The sequence below is a fragment of the Oratosquilla oratoria genome, chromosome 14 (assembly GCF_046742065.1).
Source record: "Oratosquilla oratoria isolate Oo_2021 chromosome 14, ASM4674206v1, whole genome shotgun sequence".
NCBI lineage: Eukaryota > Metazoa > Arthropoda > Malacostraca > Stomatopoda > Squillidae > Oratosquilla > Oratosquilla oratoria.
The window spans coordinates 63,584,823-63,603,395 of NC_134790.1; the positions used below are offsets into that span (position 1 = coordinate 63,584,823).

At 39.2% G+C, this 18,573-nt stretch overlaps 1 protein-coding gene across 1 annotated transcript in view; it reads right to left on the reverse strand.

Annotated features, from left to right (window-relative positions):
* LOC143032899 (RUN and FYVE domain-containing protein 2-like) overlaps window positions 1-14,175 on the reverse strand; it is a 199,990-nt gene extending 185,815 nt beyond the window's left edge. The window contains exon 1 of the mRNA XM_076198133.1: window positions 13,729-14,175. Coding sequence (XP_076054248.1) covers window positions 13,729-13,888 — 160 coding nt within the window. The 5' untranslated portion in view covers window positions 13,889-14,175. The remainder of the gene's footprint in view (window positions 1-13,728) is intronic.
* Window positions 14,176-18,573: the final 4,398 nt, after the last annotated feature.

Sequence of the window (18,573 nt, forward strand, 5' to 3'; positions counted from 1 at the left end):
ATCAGCTTTGTGTTCTCGCAAACCTCGGTCTGAATCTGGGGACAACTGTCAGAATTATTATATATATACACACACACACACACACACACATATATATATATACAGAATACACAGAGGAATTAGAAATGGCCAAAGTCATGAATAATCACTTCAAATCTGTTTTCACTAGAGAGAAAACACAATACTGGGACGAAGGAAATGAAAGGTGATCTCGCCCCATGAGCGAGACAATAATAACACAAAAAGAAATACTGGAACATCTATCAAACCTTGACATCAGGAAATCACATGGCTCAGATGGAATTGCAAATTGGATTCTAAAAGAATGCAAAAAAAGAACTAACAGACAAAATACATAACATAATAAGTTGCTCACTTAAAGAAGGAAAAATACCAAAAGATTGGAAAAATGCTAACACTGTACCAATATATAGAGGAAACAAGGAAGAACCAACTAACTACAGGCCAGTCTCACTAGCAAGCACTATAGCCAAAATTTGTGAGAAAATCATCAAGAATAGATGGGTAAAACACCTGGAAGACAATAATATAATAAACCCAAGACAATTTGGGTTCAGACAAGGAAGATTATGTACCACAAATTTAATACGTTTCTACTAAAGATTAATAGACATAGTGCAAGAAAGGAATGGATGGGCTGATTGTGCATTCCTGGACTTACAAAAAGCTTTTGACAAAGTACCACACAAAAAATTATAAAAACCTGGAACATACAGGAGGGATACAAGGGAACCTACTAAAATGGATGGAGGATTTCCTGATTGGTAGAAAGATGAGAGTAATGCTCAGAGAAAAATATTCAGGTTGGAAAGAGATGATCAGTGGAGTACTGCAAGGATCTGTATTGACTTCAATGTTTGCTATTTATGTGAATGACATGGATGATGACGTGAAATGTTACATGAGCTTCTTTGCAGATGACACCAAACTGTTAAGGAAAGTAAAAACTGAAAAGGATTGTGAATCACTGCAGGAAGACCTGAATAAGGTATGGAACTGGAGTTAGAAATGGGAAGTGGACTTCAATACAGTTGAACCTCGAAAGCCCAGACCCTCGTATGACTGGTCGAAATGAACAAAGGGCGGACTTTTCAAGCAAAGTTCCCTATTTGTCCGGTAGGTGGCAGCGATGGCCGTACACGTGTACTCAAACCCGGCCCAGTCAAGTCGCCACCAGGGCTGCCGTTTCGTAGAATTTTGTACCGAAACATAGTAAAATAGCGGCATGTGGCAACTGCACAAGGACTTGAGGAATTTTTTTCTACGTATCAGCGGGCTGTTAAAAACATTCAAAAACTCAAACTTTTGTTTAAAAATCATAGAACTAGTTATCAAATAATAAATGGTACATCAAAATATGACTTTTATTGGTAATTGTGTTACTTATCAAATATTATACCCCAAAAGATATGTTTTTACCGTGTAGAAAAAAAATCTATGCTAAAGTTTTAGCTTGCTTTTAGCGATAGTAATATATAAAAAAAAAATTTACATCTTACTGAATATGTTAGGGCATGGGGGGCCTTATATACATTCAAGAATAAAAAAAACTAGAACCAACATTTTGTCAAAGTTTGACAAGTATATCTTGTTATGAAAGTCTGCTCACGCCAGAGAAAAATGTATGCCCCAGTATGGCAACACTCCCATTCTGCATGGCAGTGTAGAAAACATGGCAACCCTGGCCGCCACCACTGTCCCGCGTGCATACCTTCCGATATTTACAGTATACATAATAAAAAATACAGTACAGTACACAGTATATACAGTACATTTACATGCCTGTATTACAGTTATTACAGAATCATTAGTATTACAGTATTATTATTACAGTATTGTTATTATTACAGCGTTAGAGTACTATTCTTATGTGTTTCTATGCCATATCATACATTACCTATACGTATACAGCTACGAAAATCTACGGGTGTTAGGGTGATATTTTCGATGACCGGACCACCCTTCCCCCCAATTAGTCCGGGCTTTCGAGGCTCGACTGTATTAAGGAGTGTAGCATAATGGAGTTTGGAAAAAGCAAAAACAGAATATCAGGACAATATAAAATTGGAACCAAGGAGGTAAAGAAGGAGAGATCTGAAAAAGATTTGGGTGTAATTATCTCAAACGACTTGTCCTAAGATAAACAAGATTGTCGGAGAATCCTACAACTTGATAAGATCAATAAAAGTGGCATTTACATACAGTCGAACCTTGAAAGCCCGGACTAATTGGGGGGAAGGGTGGTCCGGTCATGCCAAACGTCCGATCATCGAAAATATCGCCCTAACACCCGTAGATTTTCATAGCGGTATACGTATAGGTAATGTATGATATGGCATAGAAACACATAAGAATAATACTCTAACACTGTAATAATAATGCTATAATACTAATAATTCTGTAATAATAACTGTAATACAGGCATGTAAATGTATTGTATATACAGTGTACTGTACTGTATTTTTTATTACGTACACTGTAGATATCAGAAGGTATGCACGCGGGACAGTGGTGGCGACCAGGGTTGCCGCATTTTCTACACTGCCGTGTAGAATGGGAGTGTTGCCATACTGGGGCATACATTTTTCTCGAGCATGTGCAGACTTTCATAGCAAGATATACTTGTCAAACTTTGACAAAATGGTGGTTCTAGTTTTTTTATTCTTGAATGTATATAAGGCCCCCATGCCCTAACATATTCAGTAAGATATAAACATTATTTCTTTATGTTATTATCGCTAAAAGAAAGCTGAAACTTTAGCATAGAATTTTGTTCTACACAGTAAAAACGTATCTTTTGGGGTATAATATTTCATAAGTAACACAATTACCAATAAAAGTCATATTTTGATGTACCATTTATTATTTGATAACTAGTTCTATGATTTTTAAACAAAAGTTTGATTTTTCGAACATTTTTAACAGCCCGCTGATATGTAGAAAAAAATTCCTCAAGTCCTTGTGCAGTTGCCACATGCACTATTTTACTACGTTTCGGTACAAAATTCTACGAAACGGCAGCCCTGGTGGCGGCTTGACTGGGCCGGGTTTGAGTACACGTGTACGGCTGTCGCTGCCACCTACCGGACAAATAGGGAACTTTGCTTGAAAAGTCCGCCCTTTGTTCATTTCGACCAGTCATACGAGGGTCCGGGCATTGGGGGTCCGGGCTTTCGAGGTTCGACTGTATTTGGACGAAGAAATGATTACAAAAAATATTGGTCAAACTGATAAGGCCTAGACTAGAATATGTGGCGACACTGTGGTCACCCAGTACCAAAAAGAATATAAAGAAAATAGAAAGAATCTAGAGAGCAGCCACAAAAATGGCACCTGCACTTGCAAACTTGTTATATGAGGAGAGATTGGCTAAACTGGAGTTACCGACTCTGGAGCAGAGAAGAGAGAGAGGTAACCTACTGACCATCTACAGAATCATGAAGGGCACAGAAATACTCAATAGAGAGGACTTGTTAACCCCTTCCATACGGTGATGCCTACGCAGGTGTCGTGAGGAGCAAGTGGGTACGCGAGGATGCTGACGTCAGTGTCTTGATTTATTGTAGTTGTACCTGCATGACCCCCATACTCTGTAAACTGGCTTCATCATATTTTCTATGGTTATCAAAATTCACGGGTGAAAGAGAACGAGCGATAGAGCAGTGACTATTCTTTATAATGCGAGTATTATGATGCAACATCGCATGTCTGGCAGCTAATGCTGCCAGACATGCGATGTGGCCCGTATTGAAGGGGTTAAACTGGGACAAGAGAAGCACAAGAGGACATGGAAAGAAAATAAAAAAACATAACTACAGAAGAGGTCTGAAGAAAAACAGTTTTCCACATAGAGTGGTGGACACTTGGAACAAACTGAACAAAGAAATAGTGTGCACAAAAACCATTCATGAGTTTAAGAGCAAACTAGACACTGCGAGATACAAAGGCGGGACACCACGAGCATAGCTCCCCTTCCCGCAAAATACTAGGTGAATATATCATATATATATATATATACATATATATATATATATATATATATACATATATATATATATACATATATATATATATATACACACTCACACACACAAGGAAACATAGAATACACAGAAGATTTAGAGATGGCCGAAGTCATGAACAATCACTTTCAATCTGTTTTCAAAAGAGAGAAAATACCGAATTGTGACATATACAAAAACAAGAAATCTCCCCTCATGAATGAGTTTACAGCATCACTAAAGGAAATATCAGAACATTTATCAAGGCTGGATGTCAGAAAATCACATGGCCCGGACGGTATTGCAAATTGGATTCTAAAGGAGTGCAAAGAAGAACTAACAGACAAAATACACATCTTAATAAACAGCTCACTCAAAGAAGGAAAGATACCCGAGGACTGGAAAAACGCTAACATTGTACCAATACACAAAGGAGGAAACAAAGAAGAACCCACCAACTAAAGGCCAGTATCACTAACAAGCACCATTGCCAAAATTTGTGAGAAAATAATCAAGAATAGATGGGTAAAACATCTGGAAGACAATGACATATTAAACCCAAGACAATTCGGATTCAGACAAGGAAGATCATGCTCCACAAACTTAATATGCTTTTACTCAAGACTAATAGACATAGTGCAAGAAAGAAATGGATGGGCTGATTGTGCATTCCTAGACTTGCAAAAAGCCTTTGACAAAGTACCACACAGAAAACTACTAAAAAAACTGGAACACATAGGAGGAATACAGGGAAACCTACTAAAATGGATAGAGGACTTTCTGACTGGTAGAAAGATGAGAGTAGTGCTCAGAGAAAAATATTCAGACTGGAAAGAGGTGATCAGTGGAGTACCGCAAGGATCTGTGCTGGCACCAATAATGTTTGCTATCTATATGAATGACATGGATGAGGACGTGAACTGCTACATGAGCTTCTTTGCCGATGACGCCAAACTGCTAAGGAAAATAGAAACTGATGAGGACTGTGAAGCACTGCAAGAAGACCTAAATAGGGTATGGAACTGGAGTCAGAAATGGGAAGTGGACTTTAATACTAAGAAGTGTAGCATAATGGAGTTTGGAAAAAGCAAAAACAGAATATCAGGAAAATATACAATTGGAACCAAAGAAGTAAAGAAAGTAGGATCCGAAAAAGATTTGGGAGTAATTATCACGAACGACTTGTCCTATGATATACAGATTAACAAAATTGTCGGGGAGACTTACAACTTGCTAAGATCAATAAAAGTGGCGTTTACATACTTGGACGAAGACATGATGAAAAAAATATTGGTTACATTGATAAGGCCTAGATTAGAGTATGCAGCGACATTGTGGTCCCCCAGTACCAAAAAGAATATAAAGAAAATAGAAAGAATCCAAAGAGCAGCTACAAAAATGGCACCTGCACTTGCAAACCTATCATACGAAGAGAGATTGGCTAAACTGGAGTTACCAACACTGGAGCAAAGAAGAGAGAGAGGTGACCTATTGACCATCTACAGAATCATGAAAGGCACAGAGGTACTCGATAGTGAGAATTTACTTAACTGGGACAAAAGAAACACAAGAGGACATGGAAAGAAAATAAAAAAACATAGCTATAGAAGAGAACTGAAGAAAAACAGTTTTCCTCATAGAGTTTTGGACACTTGGAACAAACTGGACAATGAAATAGTATGCGCAAAAACCATTCATGAGTTTAAAAACAAACTAGACACTGCAAGATACAAAGGCGGGACAACACGAGCATAGCTCCCCTTCCCGCAAAATACAACTAGGTAAATACAACTAGGTAAATACACATAATGATAATGTTTGCTATATATATATAAATGACATGAATGAAGGCGTAGAATGTTGTATGAACTTCTTTGCAGATGATGCAAAACTACTGTACTAAAGAAAGTACAGAAAAAGACTGAATCACTACAAAGAGACCTGGACAAAGTCTGGGAATGGAGCCAAAAGTGGGAAGTGAGCTTCAACATCAAGAAATGTAGTATAATAGAGTTTGGAAAAAGTAAAAGAATATCAGCACAATATAAAATTGGTACAAAGGAAGTAAAACAGTTAGCTCCAAAAAGTACCTAGGAGACATGTTACCAGACAAGCACTGAAACCTACAATTTGCTAAGATCAATAAAGATGGCTTTTAATTACTTGGATGAAGTAATGGTAAAAAAAACATTAGTTACTCTGATAAGACCAAGATTGGAGTATGCTGCAATACTATGGACACCCAGCACAAAGAAGAATATAAAGAAATTAGAAAGAATCCAAAGAGCAATGACAAAGATGGCCTCAACACTTTCAAAATTGACATACAAACAAAGACTGTCTAAACTGGAACTACCAACCCTGGAACAAAGAAGAGAAAGAGATCTATTGGCCATTTACAGAATCACCAAAGGAATGGAAATCCTTGACAGAGAAGACTTATTAAAGTGGGATAAAAAAAAAAACAAAAAAAAAAAAAAACAAGACATGAAAAGAAGCTCAAAAACAAGTTATAGAAGAGATCTTAAAAAAAAAAAAAAAAAATTCCACACAGAGTGGTAGATGTCTGGAACAAATTGGATAAAACAATATAGTGTGCAAAAACCATACAAGAATTTAAGAACAAACTAGATGCTGAGAGATACAAAGAAGGGTCACTACAAGCATAGCTCCCTTTCCTGTAAAATACAACTAGGTAAATACATACATACATAATATATATATATATATATATATATATATATATATACATATATATATATATCAATTATAGTGTGCTGTATATGTTACACTGATGTTCAAATTCAAACAAAGAAAAAATATCTTTGATGTACAAAGTTTTTAGAACTTGAAAATAAACTGCATTATGGGATAGTAAAATGCCAAGGGTGGGGGTGGGGGGGTTATTGTTCTTAATCAAATCATTGAACTCAACCATGGATCAGAGTGCATAGTGACTAGGTATATACGGCTTTGTCAACTAGTTGTGCTGTTTTTCAAGCTGATAAGTATGGGCGGGTATCTGTGAAATAAGTGGTCTTATCTTCTAAACCTAGTTAAATGATAAGACCATTTATTTCATACATACCCACCCCTCCTTATCTGTATGCAAAACAACTCAACAAACTGTATCCAGTCACTTCAGTCACTACTCCAGAGATGAGTTCACTATTTTGATTAAGAATAAGACCCCATAGGGTATTCTACCTTCTTTTGATGAAGTTTATTTTCAAATGTCCCCATTAAGGAGCCAATCCAGATTCTTCTCCACATATACACCATGAAAGCCTCCCCACTTCCTAGAATCCTGTGTTAAAGCTTAAGTTAGATGCTAAACATGTATACCAAACAAGCCCTATTTAGATACCCTTCAGGTCAATTATACTGTCAAATTGATGGGTTAGGGGACCAATGACATACCTGCTTTTGGTGGTTCTATGAGATGGACAGCACAGCTGCCCACTTTCTAAACCTATCTACCTCCTCATCTCCATCAGGAGATGTAGGGTGAGCCCTGAGGGGCTGACACTCAGTCCCTGGAATGAGCCCAAGATCTCTCTCTGTCAGCTTAACAACTTTATTTAGCATATTTGTTAGGTAAACATTAACAAAGATTAAATGAAACCTATGAGTATAAAGGTACTTCTAATCTTAAATCACCATTTTTACAATGAGACCTCCACACTGGAGTAGTTGTGAGCGGACTATCATCCCAGAGCATCTCTGTCAACAGACTCTTCTTTCTCATTACATCAACAGTTCTTAATACAGTTGCCAACAGGCAGGGTTACATTTTTTACTGTATGATAACATAGGTGATATTATACTAATGTTGATATTTCTACTACATGATGTTCCTGCTATATTTTGTATACTAAAATATCCCAACAAAGGGTGAGCGCATGCATACTCTCATGGGTGTAGTTTTTGGCTGATAGTGTTGGACATATAGGCCTCTATATCACACCAACATATGATTTTGCAAGTTAACCCCTTGAATACAATGATGCCTATGTATTTACCTAGTTGCATTTTATGGGAAGGGGAACTACGCTTGTGGTGTCCCGCCTTTGTATCTCGCTGTGTCTAGTTTGCTCTTAAACTCATGAACGGTTTTTGCACACACTATTTTGTCCAGTTTATAGGCATCATCAAGTGCAAGTGATCATATGAGGATGCCAGCACTGACTTCCTGATTATATTTATTTTGTAGTTATTCTGTGAACAAGCTTGATCTCTTTTTGTGGTTACAAACACTCTGGGTGAAAGAGGAATATAACAACTGTAACTTTGTATTTTATAATGGATGTATTGTGATGCATTATTGTACATCAGGCAGTTAATGTGCACATGAATAATTCACTCATATTGAAGACATTAAGGGGAAAAGCGGGGTGCAACTGCCATGGGCATTACAGGTGTGACATGTAAAGGTGGCATAACATATGTAGTTTTATGCAAGCTAAGGAGAAATGGGAGTGTGCGGCCACCATGAGCATCATAGGTGTGACATGCAAGGGTGGTAACCTATGTAGTTTCATGCAAGGTAAGGGAAAAAGGCAGTGAAACCACCATGGACATCACAAGTGTGACTCACAATGGTGGTACAACCAATGAGTGCTAAGAGGAATGGTTACATTTATACCTTTCAACATATGGAGACCTGACAACCAATAACTGCTTCCCTCCTTCTACTAATTTCAGTTCATGACATAGAAACAGTACCACACCAATACAACACAGACAACTATCCACAGTTTCATCCCATGGCAATCTGTGGGAGGGCTCAAGGACTGCTGCTAGCCACTGTGGAGATTACAGGATTTCAATTCAGTGAAGAAGAATTATGGTATGCAAGGGTGACTGTCAAGAGGTCACACAAATACAGGATATTTATTGTCTTTCTCCTTACTGGAAGTAGTTGTGATTTGAAGCCAGGAGAGAACTCTTACCAACTGGGGAACACTGGGGGAATACATTTACCTTGGTGCATGGTCTCTGAACAAGTGACATAGCTAGCCCTTGACCCTCCCATTTATAGGGTTGCCCACGACCCATTTCCTAAGTGCCAAAAGTCTCCCTTCCTTCTTCCTCCTTCTCTGTTTCCTCCTACACCTTTCTCTCCAGCTGTTTCCCATGGTCTTTTCAATAAGTCCCCTAACTGCAGCCTTCCTACATGAAATTCAGTTGTAATATTTGTTTACACACACACACACACATATATATATATATAAAAATATATATATATATTTTTATATATATATATATATATATATATATATATATATATATATATATATATACACACATTATTTTACAATTTTTTCTTCTTTTTTATTTTTATTTTTGCTAATATATATATATATATATATATATACATATATATGTTAATTTTCTTAGTATATTATAGGGTCTAGCTATGCATTTTTTTTCTAGCATGCAAGTTGTGCTTCTTAACTAGTAACCACCCTGCACCTGCTACTTGTCAAGTAGCTCTGGTGCCTCCTCCTCATGGGTTGGGAATGCCCTCCTTAAGTTCTTGTTTTTGCATACAGAGAGATTACCCTCATGCTTAACTCTGTGTGTATAATGAATGCACAGCCCATCTGCACATGCTTGACACAACATACTATGTCACTGATTTTTTTCATGACCCTGTATGGACCTTGGTACAGGGGCTGGAGCTTTTTTGATACTCCCTGACTGAGCCAAGAGGTGACATACTCTGTCTCCCAGACAGATTCATTCTAGCTTCACTCTCAGCCTGCTTTTATCTCTGAGGAGAGTTGCTACTTCAAGGAATTTTTGGCAATGCTCAAAGCACTTGTTTGCTATGGCCATGGTTTTGGCTGACAGGTTGTCAGTGTTGTACCATGGAGTGACCTGTTTAGAGATGCCCTCATAGGGCAGGTCTGGATCTCTATAGAACAGCAAGAAATGGGGCGAGTCTCATAGAACCCTATAACACATGGTGTTTTATGTTAACACTGCCAAGGGGAGCATTTGGTTCCAACCCATTGGATTGTCCTGGACAAAGGACCGGAGGATTTTAATGATGGTCCCATTGACTCTTTCCACAGCTCCATTGCTTGAAGGGTGATATGAGGTGATAGTGTGGTGATCAATATTCATTTTCATGCACACTTGTTTAAAGACTTCATTTATGAACTCCACCCTGCCATCCGAGATCATTTGCTTAGGGGTGCCATGCACTAACAATACACAATTAATAAATGCCAGTGCCACCCCTCATACATACATACATATACCAAGGCTTCTTCCCCCTTACAAGGGAGGTACCCAAAAAGGAAAAGGCATAGAAACATTCCCACCCATTCCATCCCTGAATACACTCCACACCCCTCCACCCTCCCTCTTATCATAGCACCTCCTGGATGACGGGTCATCCCTGCACCTTGTCCACTGCCCTGGGTCAAAAGCAGTGTCGCAAGACACAGCAAATCCACAGCAAGGCCGATTCATTAAATCTCTGTCCCCCCATGCATAAAAGGAGAAGATGGGGAGAAATCCCTTCGGGCCGCATAAAATTTTGCTCACACATACTACCTCACCCCCCATCCCCCCACCCATTCCACCTCATGCATCACAACATCATCCATATACAACCATTCTCCATTCACCCCTGTCTTCTGTCCTCTCCCGTCCTTCCTCAACAGACATTCCCCTCTTCCCCAAAGCCCCCTTCACCCCATCCATCCACCTCATCCTAGGACGTCCCCTCATGTTCACTCCTTCCACATCTGCCTTCCATACCTCTTTTACTAGTCTTTCTTCACTCATTCTTTCCATGTGTCCAAACCATCCTAATACTCTTTCATCAACCCTATCTCCCAACTCCCTTTCCACCCTTGTTCTCCTCCTCATTTCTCACTCTATCTAGCCTAGTAACCCCCATCATACTTCTCGGACACCTCATCTCAAACACATTTAAACTCCTTCTCTCTTCCTCTCTTATGTTCCATGTTTCTGCCCCATACAGTGCTGTTGGCACAATCACTCTTTCATACAGTCTCCTCTTAGCATCCATTCCCAAATGTCTATTCCTCATTACACTTTTTAATCCACCAAGGCATTTACTCGCTTCTCTCAATCTACATTCTACCTCCACCTCCACTCCACCTTTTCCTGCCACATTTGCACCCCTCATACCTCTTTAAAACTTGTGGGTGTAGCAACCAAAAACCATTATAATACGTCTACTACTGTGAGTATATATTTGACCTCGTCTAATGCTGTGGGTAAAGGTCCTATGAGATCAACATGTACCCTTTCGAACAGACTTGATACATCCGGGAATTTCCTGAGCAGTGCTGGCAAATCATAACATGGACTCAGAGATACTATCAAAAGTGGCAAAACTAGCAGTGAAAATTACAAAAATGTATGGATAAAAAAGGAAATGAACGATGAAGAAATGGAGAAAGCTAGGGAACTAAGAAATGAAGCTAAGGAAAAAACAAGAGAAGATAAGAGACTGAAAAAAAAAAAAATTGGAGAGTACTGGACCTGAGACTAAGGCCGGCCATACACTATCATGTACACCTGACAGGTACGCCTGAACAGTCACACCTGTCAGGTATACCTGATAGTGTATGGCGGGAAAAACTAGCCTCTCAGGCGACCTGACAACTGATGAAAATTCGATCAGTTGTCAGGTCGCCTGAGATAATAAGGAGAGAAAGTACAACTCATCTTCTCGAGAATCCATGGCGAACTGACAAACTTGACAGGTATGCATGAAGAGTGTGTGTGCTCCTCAGGTATCAGGTATACCTGACAGGCGTAACTTTTCAGGCGTACCTGTCAGGTGTACATGAGTGTATGGCCGGCATAAGAAAATGGTACATCAGAAGAATGGAAACATAAACCAAAAAAGAGAAGAAAAGAAAATATTAAAAGTGGCATACACAAATATGGACGGTATGATTTCTGGAATGAATTAAATTACTACCTTATTTGTTAATAGAGAAACCAGACATAATGGGAATTGTGGAGACAAAACTGAAAGGTCCATTGGTCGAAAAATAGAATGGATAAACAGGGGGGGAGGAGTCATGTTATTGACTAGAAACGGCTTAAATGTGATAATGATAACAGAAAGTAAAGAAAATGTGGAAATTATCACAATTAAAGTTGAAAATAGCAGTATGAAAAGCACAAAATTTATAGTAGTATACATGCCCTCAAAAACAAAGGCTTGGTCTGATAGTGATAGTGATCACTCAAAATTACTGGAAGACACAAAGAATAAATTACCTGAGATAGTGATAGATGGAGGAAACAGTAATTATGGGTGCCTTTAATGCAAAGAAAAGGAATTGGGAAGAACTGACAATATAAGGTGGAGAGGAACTCTGGGGCAACATTCTACTGGATTTGACCATTGATTATACATTGACTCAATGGTTCAAGGAAAACACTAGATATAGAAACAATGAAGAACCATCAAGACTAGACTTAATATTCACTTCTGAGCCTGAAATCATGGACAAAATGAATTATAAGACACCAATTAGGAAGAGTGACCCCATACTAATAGAGTTCAAACTTAAGGAACAAAATTATTTGTGAAGAAATGAGAAATACACAGAAGGAAGATTAAGGTACAAACAAAACTGACTTTGTAAAACTTAGAAAAAAAATTCAAAACACTAACTTGGAAAAATTTTCAAATGATGAAACAAAGATTGAAGTGAAATGGAACATACTTAAAGAAAAATATAAGGAGGGAACAGATAAACATGTACCTAAGAAGAAAAAAAAAAAAAAAAAAAAGGTTTACACAAAGTGTTGGTATAACAAAGTGTAGTGCTACATTCATAATAAAACAAAGAAACTTTGACCACTGATTTGTTCTCTCAACTTAGTGAAAACCTCAGCTCACATCCTTCTGGGATCACAGCTCCTGATCTGAGGAAGGGATGCAACATGGTAATGTTCCAGAACCATGCAACTACAGCTAGTTAACATGAAACTTATATTGTTCAATAACTCCTAACCTAACCTACACATTCCATAGAAAAATAACTTATTTTTCAAATGTCGTAAAGCCTTCGTGAACAGTGCTCCAAGGTTATATAATAAGTTACCCGAATGCGCAAGGATATCTGAGAACTACATAACCTTCAAGAAGAAACTAAAGGCATTTGTTCACTGAGTGATATGACATGGACAGCATGTCAATGAGGGCGGATTTTGGTTACTAGTATAATCGTCTTCAGCTGAGCAGAGTGTCATGCAAGACGGAGCTCAGCACCGAATCGTCACGTCAAGTATCAAGTAAAGAAAAAGTGAAAAAAGCATTTGCATGTTACTGGAACAGAACCACCATTATTTACATTATATGACATCTGAGAACAATTATCCAAACTATCAGTGATGATGGGGGGGTTAACTAATTTCTACTACCAGGGAAATGAATAAATAGTTTGGCATCACAGAATAATAAGAAAAGTGCCAACCAAATTAAAGGGATTAATCAGGGGAAATTACAAGGTTGATGTCACTCCACTTCCAAATTACATTTGGCCTTTACTATAATATTTCCAAATATTGATATATATTATATATATATTTCTGGTTGTATCCTCCTTTTTCTATAAACCATCACTAGTCACTGTCTTTAAACTGATGGGAATGAATCGGGGTTAATCATCTATGCTCGAAACCTTGTTCTTTTACTTACTCTTCCACTTCCTTTTTTGCGAACACGGTGTTCTGTCCGAGATATAGGTTTGCCATGGCTCTTTACTGAAGCTATCAGGAGTCTTGAGGGAATCTACATCGCTGTTTTCACTCAAATTAGGGGGAGTGTCACTGTTTACTTCATCAGCTGAGGCAGCCATGATCACTGTATTTATTCTATCACAGAAAACGTTCGTGCACTTCTTTTCACTGGATATCCAAAGACATAATTATATATTTGAGTTAACGTAAATATTTAAGATATATATATTTGTAATCTAACATAGATGATAATCCTAGTTAGCATATACACTCCCTGGGAACAGTTCTCACTTGCTGACATTTTACCATGAAAATTGTGAAAAGAGAGCAAGCTACAATCAAAATGATTCAGTCCAACGCATGTGACGTTATCTGTAACTGACCGGTTAATTAAAAGGAAAACGATTAAGGGGTAATGTTTTCATTCCAGTCGTTTTCAATTATATTTACAAGGCAACGGGAACAGTACGAACAGTTAGTGTTTATCGTGCACTTTCGATAAAACTTGATGCTCTGCAGTGAACTATACAACTAATATGTAAATAAATAAATAAGTACATATATACATATATACAGATATATATATATATATATACATATAGAGACATATATATATACATATATATATATATATATATATATATATATATATATATATTACAATAGTAGGGTAGCAGGTCCTCTTTCAGGCAGATATGATTTTAAACTTTGCAGCAGCTTCTGCATTCACGAGTTTCTTGCTGACATGTTGAACTTTTCTAATACTTGACCGACAACATTCAAGCAGGACATAAGATTACTATATTTTACAAGAACATTATGTCCTCCCATTATAGAGCAGACGAAGACGCCATCAGGAAGATCATCGGAAAAAACGTCAGACCCTCCAACAGTGACAACAAAATCCACCTAAACATTTGGTACCATAATAGGAAAACATCCCACCTCCTCCTTAAGAATAGCCCTAACCAGCGAACACCGGTATTCCAACGTAGCCACCTTGTGTACGAATACACATGTAAAAAAGGGAACTGTGAAACCTTTAATAAAAAGTACATAGGGTCGACTACAACAAAACTATCAAGACGCCTCACCCTTCACCTCTCTAACGGAGCCATAAAACAACATCACATTGACACACATCAATCCCCAGTCACGAGGAAGGATCTAGAAGAAGGAACCATCATACTACAAAAGGAATCAAACTACAGACGCCTTCTCATCTTAGAAGCACTTCACATTAAAAGACAAAACCCCACCATGAACAAACAAAATCCTGACTAATTTATCATTCCTACTTCTAAGTATATAGATCACAGACATAGCTTCACCGTTGACCCAGTGGGCGGAACATCAGATCCTGTCTCCTGAGTGACTGTCCGATATCCCGTCTCTCCTAGTGACTGTCTGATTTCCCGTCTCTCCTAGTGACTGTCCGATTTCCCGTCTCTCCTAGTGACTGTCCGATTCCCCGTCTCTCCTAATGTTCCATATGTTCTTTGTATATATTGTCACCTTTACTATTTCTATTTAATTTGTACTGAAGATGCCTACAGTTAGGCGAAAGCTCTACTAGTAAAATTAAGAAGTTAGTATTGTCTTTACATTCATTCCAAATGAAGTTTGGACACATAATAAGACAACTCAACGATATCCAACGTTCAAGTATTAGAAAAGTTGAACATGTCAGCAAGAAACTCGTGAATGCAGAAGCTGCTGCAAAGTTTAATCATATATATGTGTGTGTGTGTGTGTGTGTGTGTGTGTGTGTGTGTGTGTGTGTGTGTGTGTGTGTGCATGCAAAATAACCATAGAAGGGAAACTTGAAGACATTAAGTACTTTCGTATATTAGGCTACGTCTTTAAGTCTGAAGATGTAATATACGAAAGTAGGCTACTTAATGTCTACAAGTTTCCCTTCTGTGGTTATTTTGCATTTTTGTATCACGGTGATGTGATTCCTTGTATATATATATATATATATATTTATATATATATATACATATATATTTATATATATGTACATGTATATATATATATATATATGTATATATATATATATATATATATATATATATATCGTTATTTGTATAATTTCGCCCAAGGGATTTCACCGGTTGGCCTGATTACCCGTCCCGATATCCCCATCACGAAAACGAAGAGGGAAAAAATAGCCTTGGATAACAAATACATTTCCATGGCATTAAGAGCATCAGAGTGACAAAACATTGGCATCCTTATAATGGACAATTTCATGACAGAACAAGTAGCATATAAAAACTGTTGGCACGTTTCTCATGGTGACAATGTTATCACTGCATTAATACCAGGGTAAGTACGAGTAAAGCGCGTAACATTGTTCTATACGTAGTTATTATTCTTTATATAGTAATTGTTCTATGTAATAATTACGTGCGTAGTTAGACCTACGCAGTCCCGAGGCATAGGCCTGGACATCGTGTCTGTCATGTAGTGACATCTTTTGTTGCCAGCGTAATTTGTGGTTATAACAAAACAGATAAGAATATTGGATATACTCGTATATATGAGCATATGGCATAGGGGAAACACTTACATATGTATGGGGAACCTGCATGCAAAAATGCATAGGGGTGCTTAGCGTTTCGCTTATCCACGCAAAATTCCCTAGGCCATCACATACGTAGCCTACTCAAAGCTCTTACATGTCTAAGTGCCGCGCCGCCCCGGGGCAAAGTTCTCAGAAGGATAGAACAGCTGCTCTTTAGGCTGCGTCTTGAGGACCGTTGCTTCTGGCAACTTAATCCCCCAGAGCACCATGGAAGACCGCCGGTACAACCACTGCCGTGAAGAAAATGCCGACCTCCTCCATTACCTGAGCAATTGCCCCGCCACCTCTTTCCTCAGACGGGGACCATGGGCTCCCCCTGAAGGTCTTGTGAGCCGCCTCTGCCGCCTCCAAATCCCCTATGAGCTCCGTCAGCTACTAGAGCGTCCGCCGCCGCTCTAACAGCTGCAATCTCTCTTTTCTACTGCCCCCTATCCCCCTCTGAATAGCTACACTATTCCACCTCCTCTCCACAAGGTGTGTCTTATATAAACACCACCGAACGGGCTCAAACAAAGCCCGTGGGAGTGATACTTCACTCCCCCCCCCACAAAAAAAAAAAATCAGTGACGCCCCCCCCCCTCCTCCATCACCGCTTGCGAAATAATTAAACGGACTTTAAACGTTGTATTTAATGTCTCTATTGCAAAAAGGATAAGGGAAAAATATTTCACATTCTTTTTATTCTAACGCAAAATTCGTATATTACGGTAAAATATTCAGGGCTCATTTGACCTAGTTTTTATCATGATTATTTTGTCAGCCTTGTGGGCGGCATGTCCAGACTAGAATTGCCGCCCCCCTAAATGTGCCGCCCCAGGGCATATGCCACCCCTGCCCCTCCATGTGTGGACACCCCACTTAAAAGACTGCTTTGAGCATCAAATTTCGTACAAAAATAAATAAATAAATAAATAAGTAAATAAATAATAATAAGAAGTTCGGTGGAAGAAATCATTAGCATGCTAGGGATGTCACATTTAAATTCGTCCTCCCAAACTTTCAAGGTGATCGAAGATTTTTCTCTATTTGGTCCCTGATGTCACCACTGAGACGCTGAAGAGATGTTAGACGTGTTGTGTCTGTTCAGCCCTAGCTCTGGAGAGAGAGGGGGGAGGGAGGATGGAGAGAGAAAGGGGGAGGGAGGAAGGAGAGAGAGGGGGAGGAAGGAGAGAGAGGGGGAGGAAGGAGAGCGAGAAGGGGGAAATGAAAAAGAGAAAGAGAGGGTGAAGGAGAGAGAGAAGTGGAGAGAGGGAGGGAAAGGAGAGAGAGAGAAAATAAAAAGATTATGACGTGGCGCTGGTCAAAACCAGACTGGCAGTCACACATGTGTGTGTGTGTTTAATTTGGGAGTTTTAAGCTCCCATGGGCTTTGGTTGTGAGCCCGTTTGGTGGGTGATTTGACTTATGAGTGTGTGTGGGCCCAACCACACACACTCATACATTCACAAGATGTGCATACGTATATGAAATACGTATGCACATCTCGGTGAATGCACCCTTCCCAACGTGAACTGTATTCGATGGTAAGTGGATGGTAACATTTACCGGATGTGCATGCCTATGTGAAATATGCATGCACATCTTGGTGAATTCACCCTTCCTGACATGAACGGAGTACAAGTGCAATAATATAAAATAATTAAAGGGGGGGGGGCTGACACTCCACCAGCCGACGCAGTTCATAATCGCTTAGGTGGCGGTATAGGCGACGCACAAGACCCTCAGATGTTGTCGGAGGCCCTCTCCTCAGAAAAGCAGTTGCGGGGCAATGCTGGAGGTAGTGCTTGAGGGTGGCTTCAGGGTGGCTACAGTGGTGGCATCTTCTTTCTTCAGGTGTCGATTCTCTCTTGATTTTCCAGAAACAACGGTCCTCCAGTCCCAGGCGCAAGAGCAGAGTTTCCATTTTTCTAGGTGTGGAGCGAGGAAGTACAAGGGGCTCATAGTCTGTGACTGCCCTGTACCACCTCGCCCTCTCTGACACCTCTGCCTCCAGTCTGTGCTGAAGGAACCGTTGTACCTGATTAAGAGCCCTGGTGCGTAGGCGCAACTGATTTCTGCTGAGAGGGACGACAACATCGACTTCGGGTCTTTGGCGCGCCGCTTCAGCTGCGGCGTCGGTTAGCTCGTTACCTGGGACACCTACGTGGCTCGGCACCCAGTTGAGCGTAACACTCCTGCCTTACTGATGCAGCTTCAGCAGGAGTGCTAGGATGG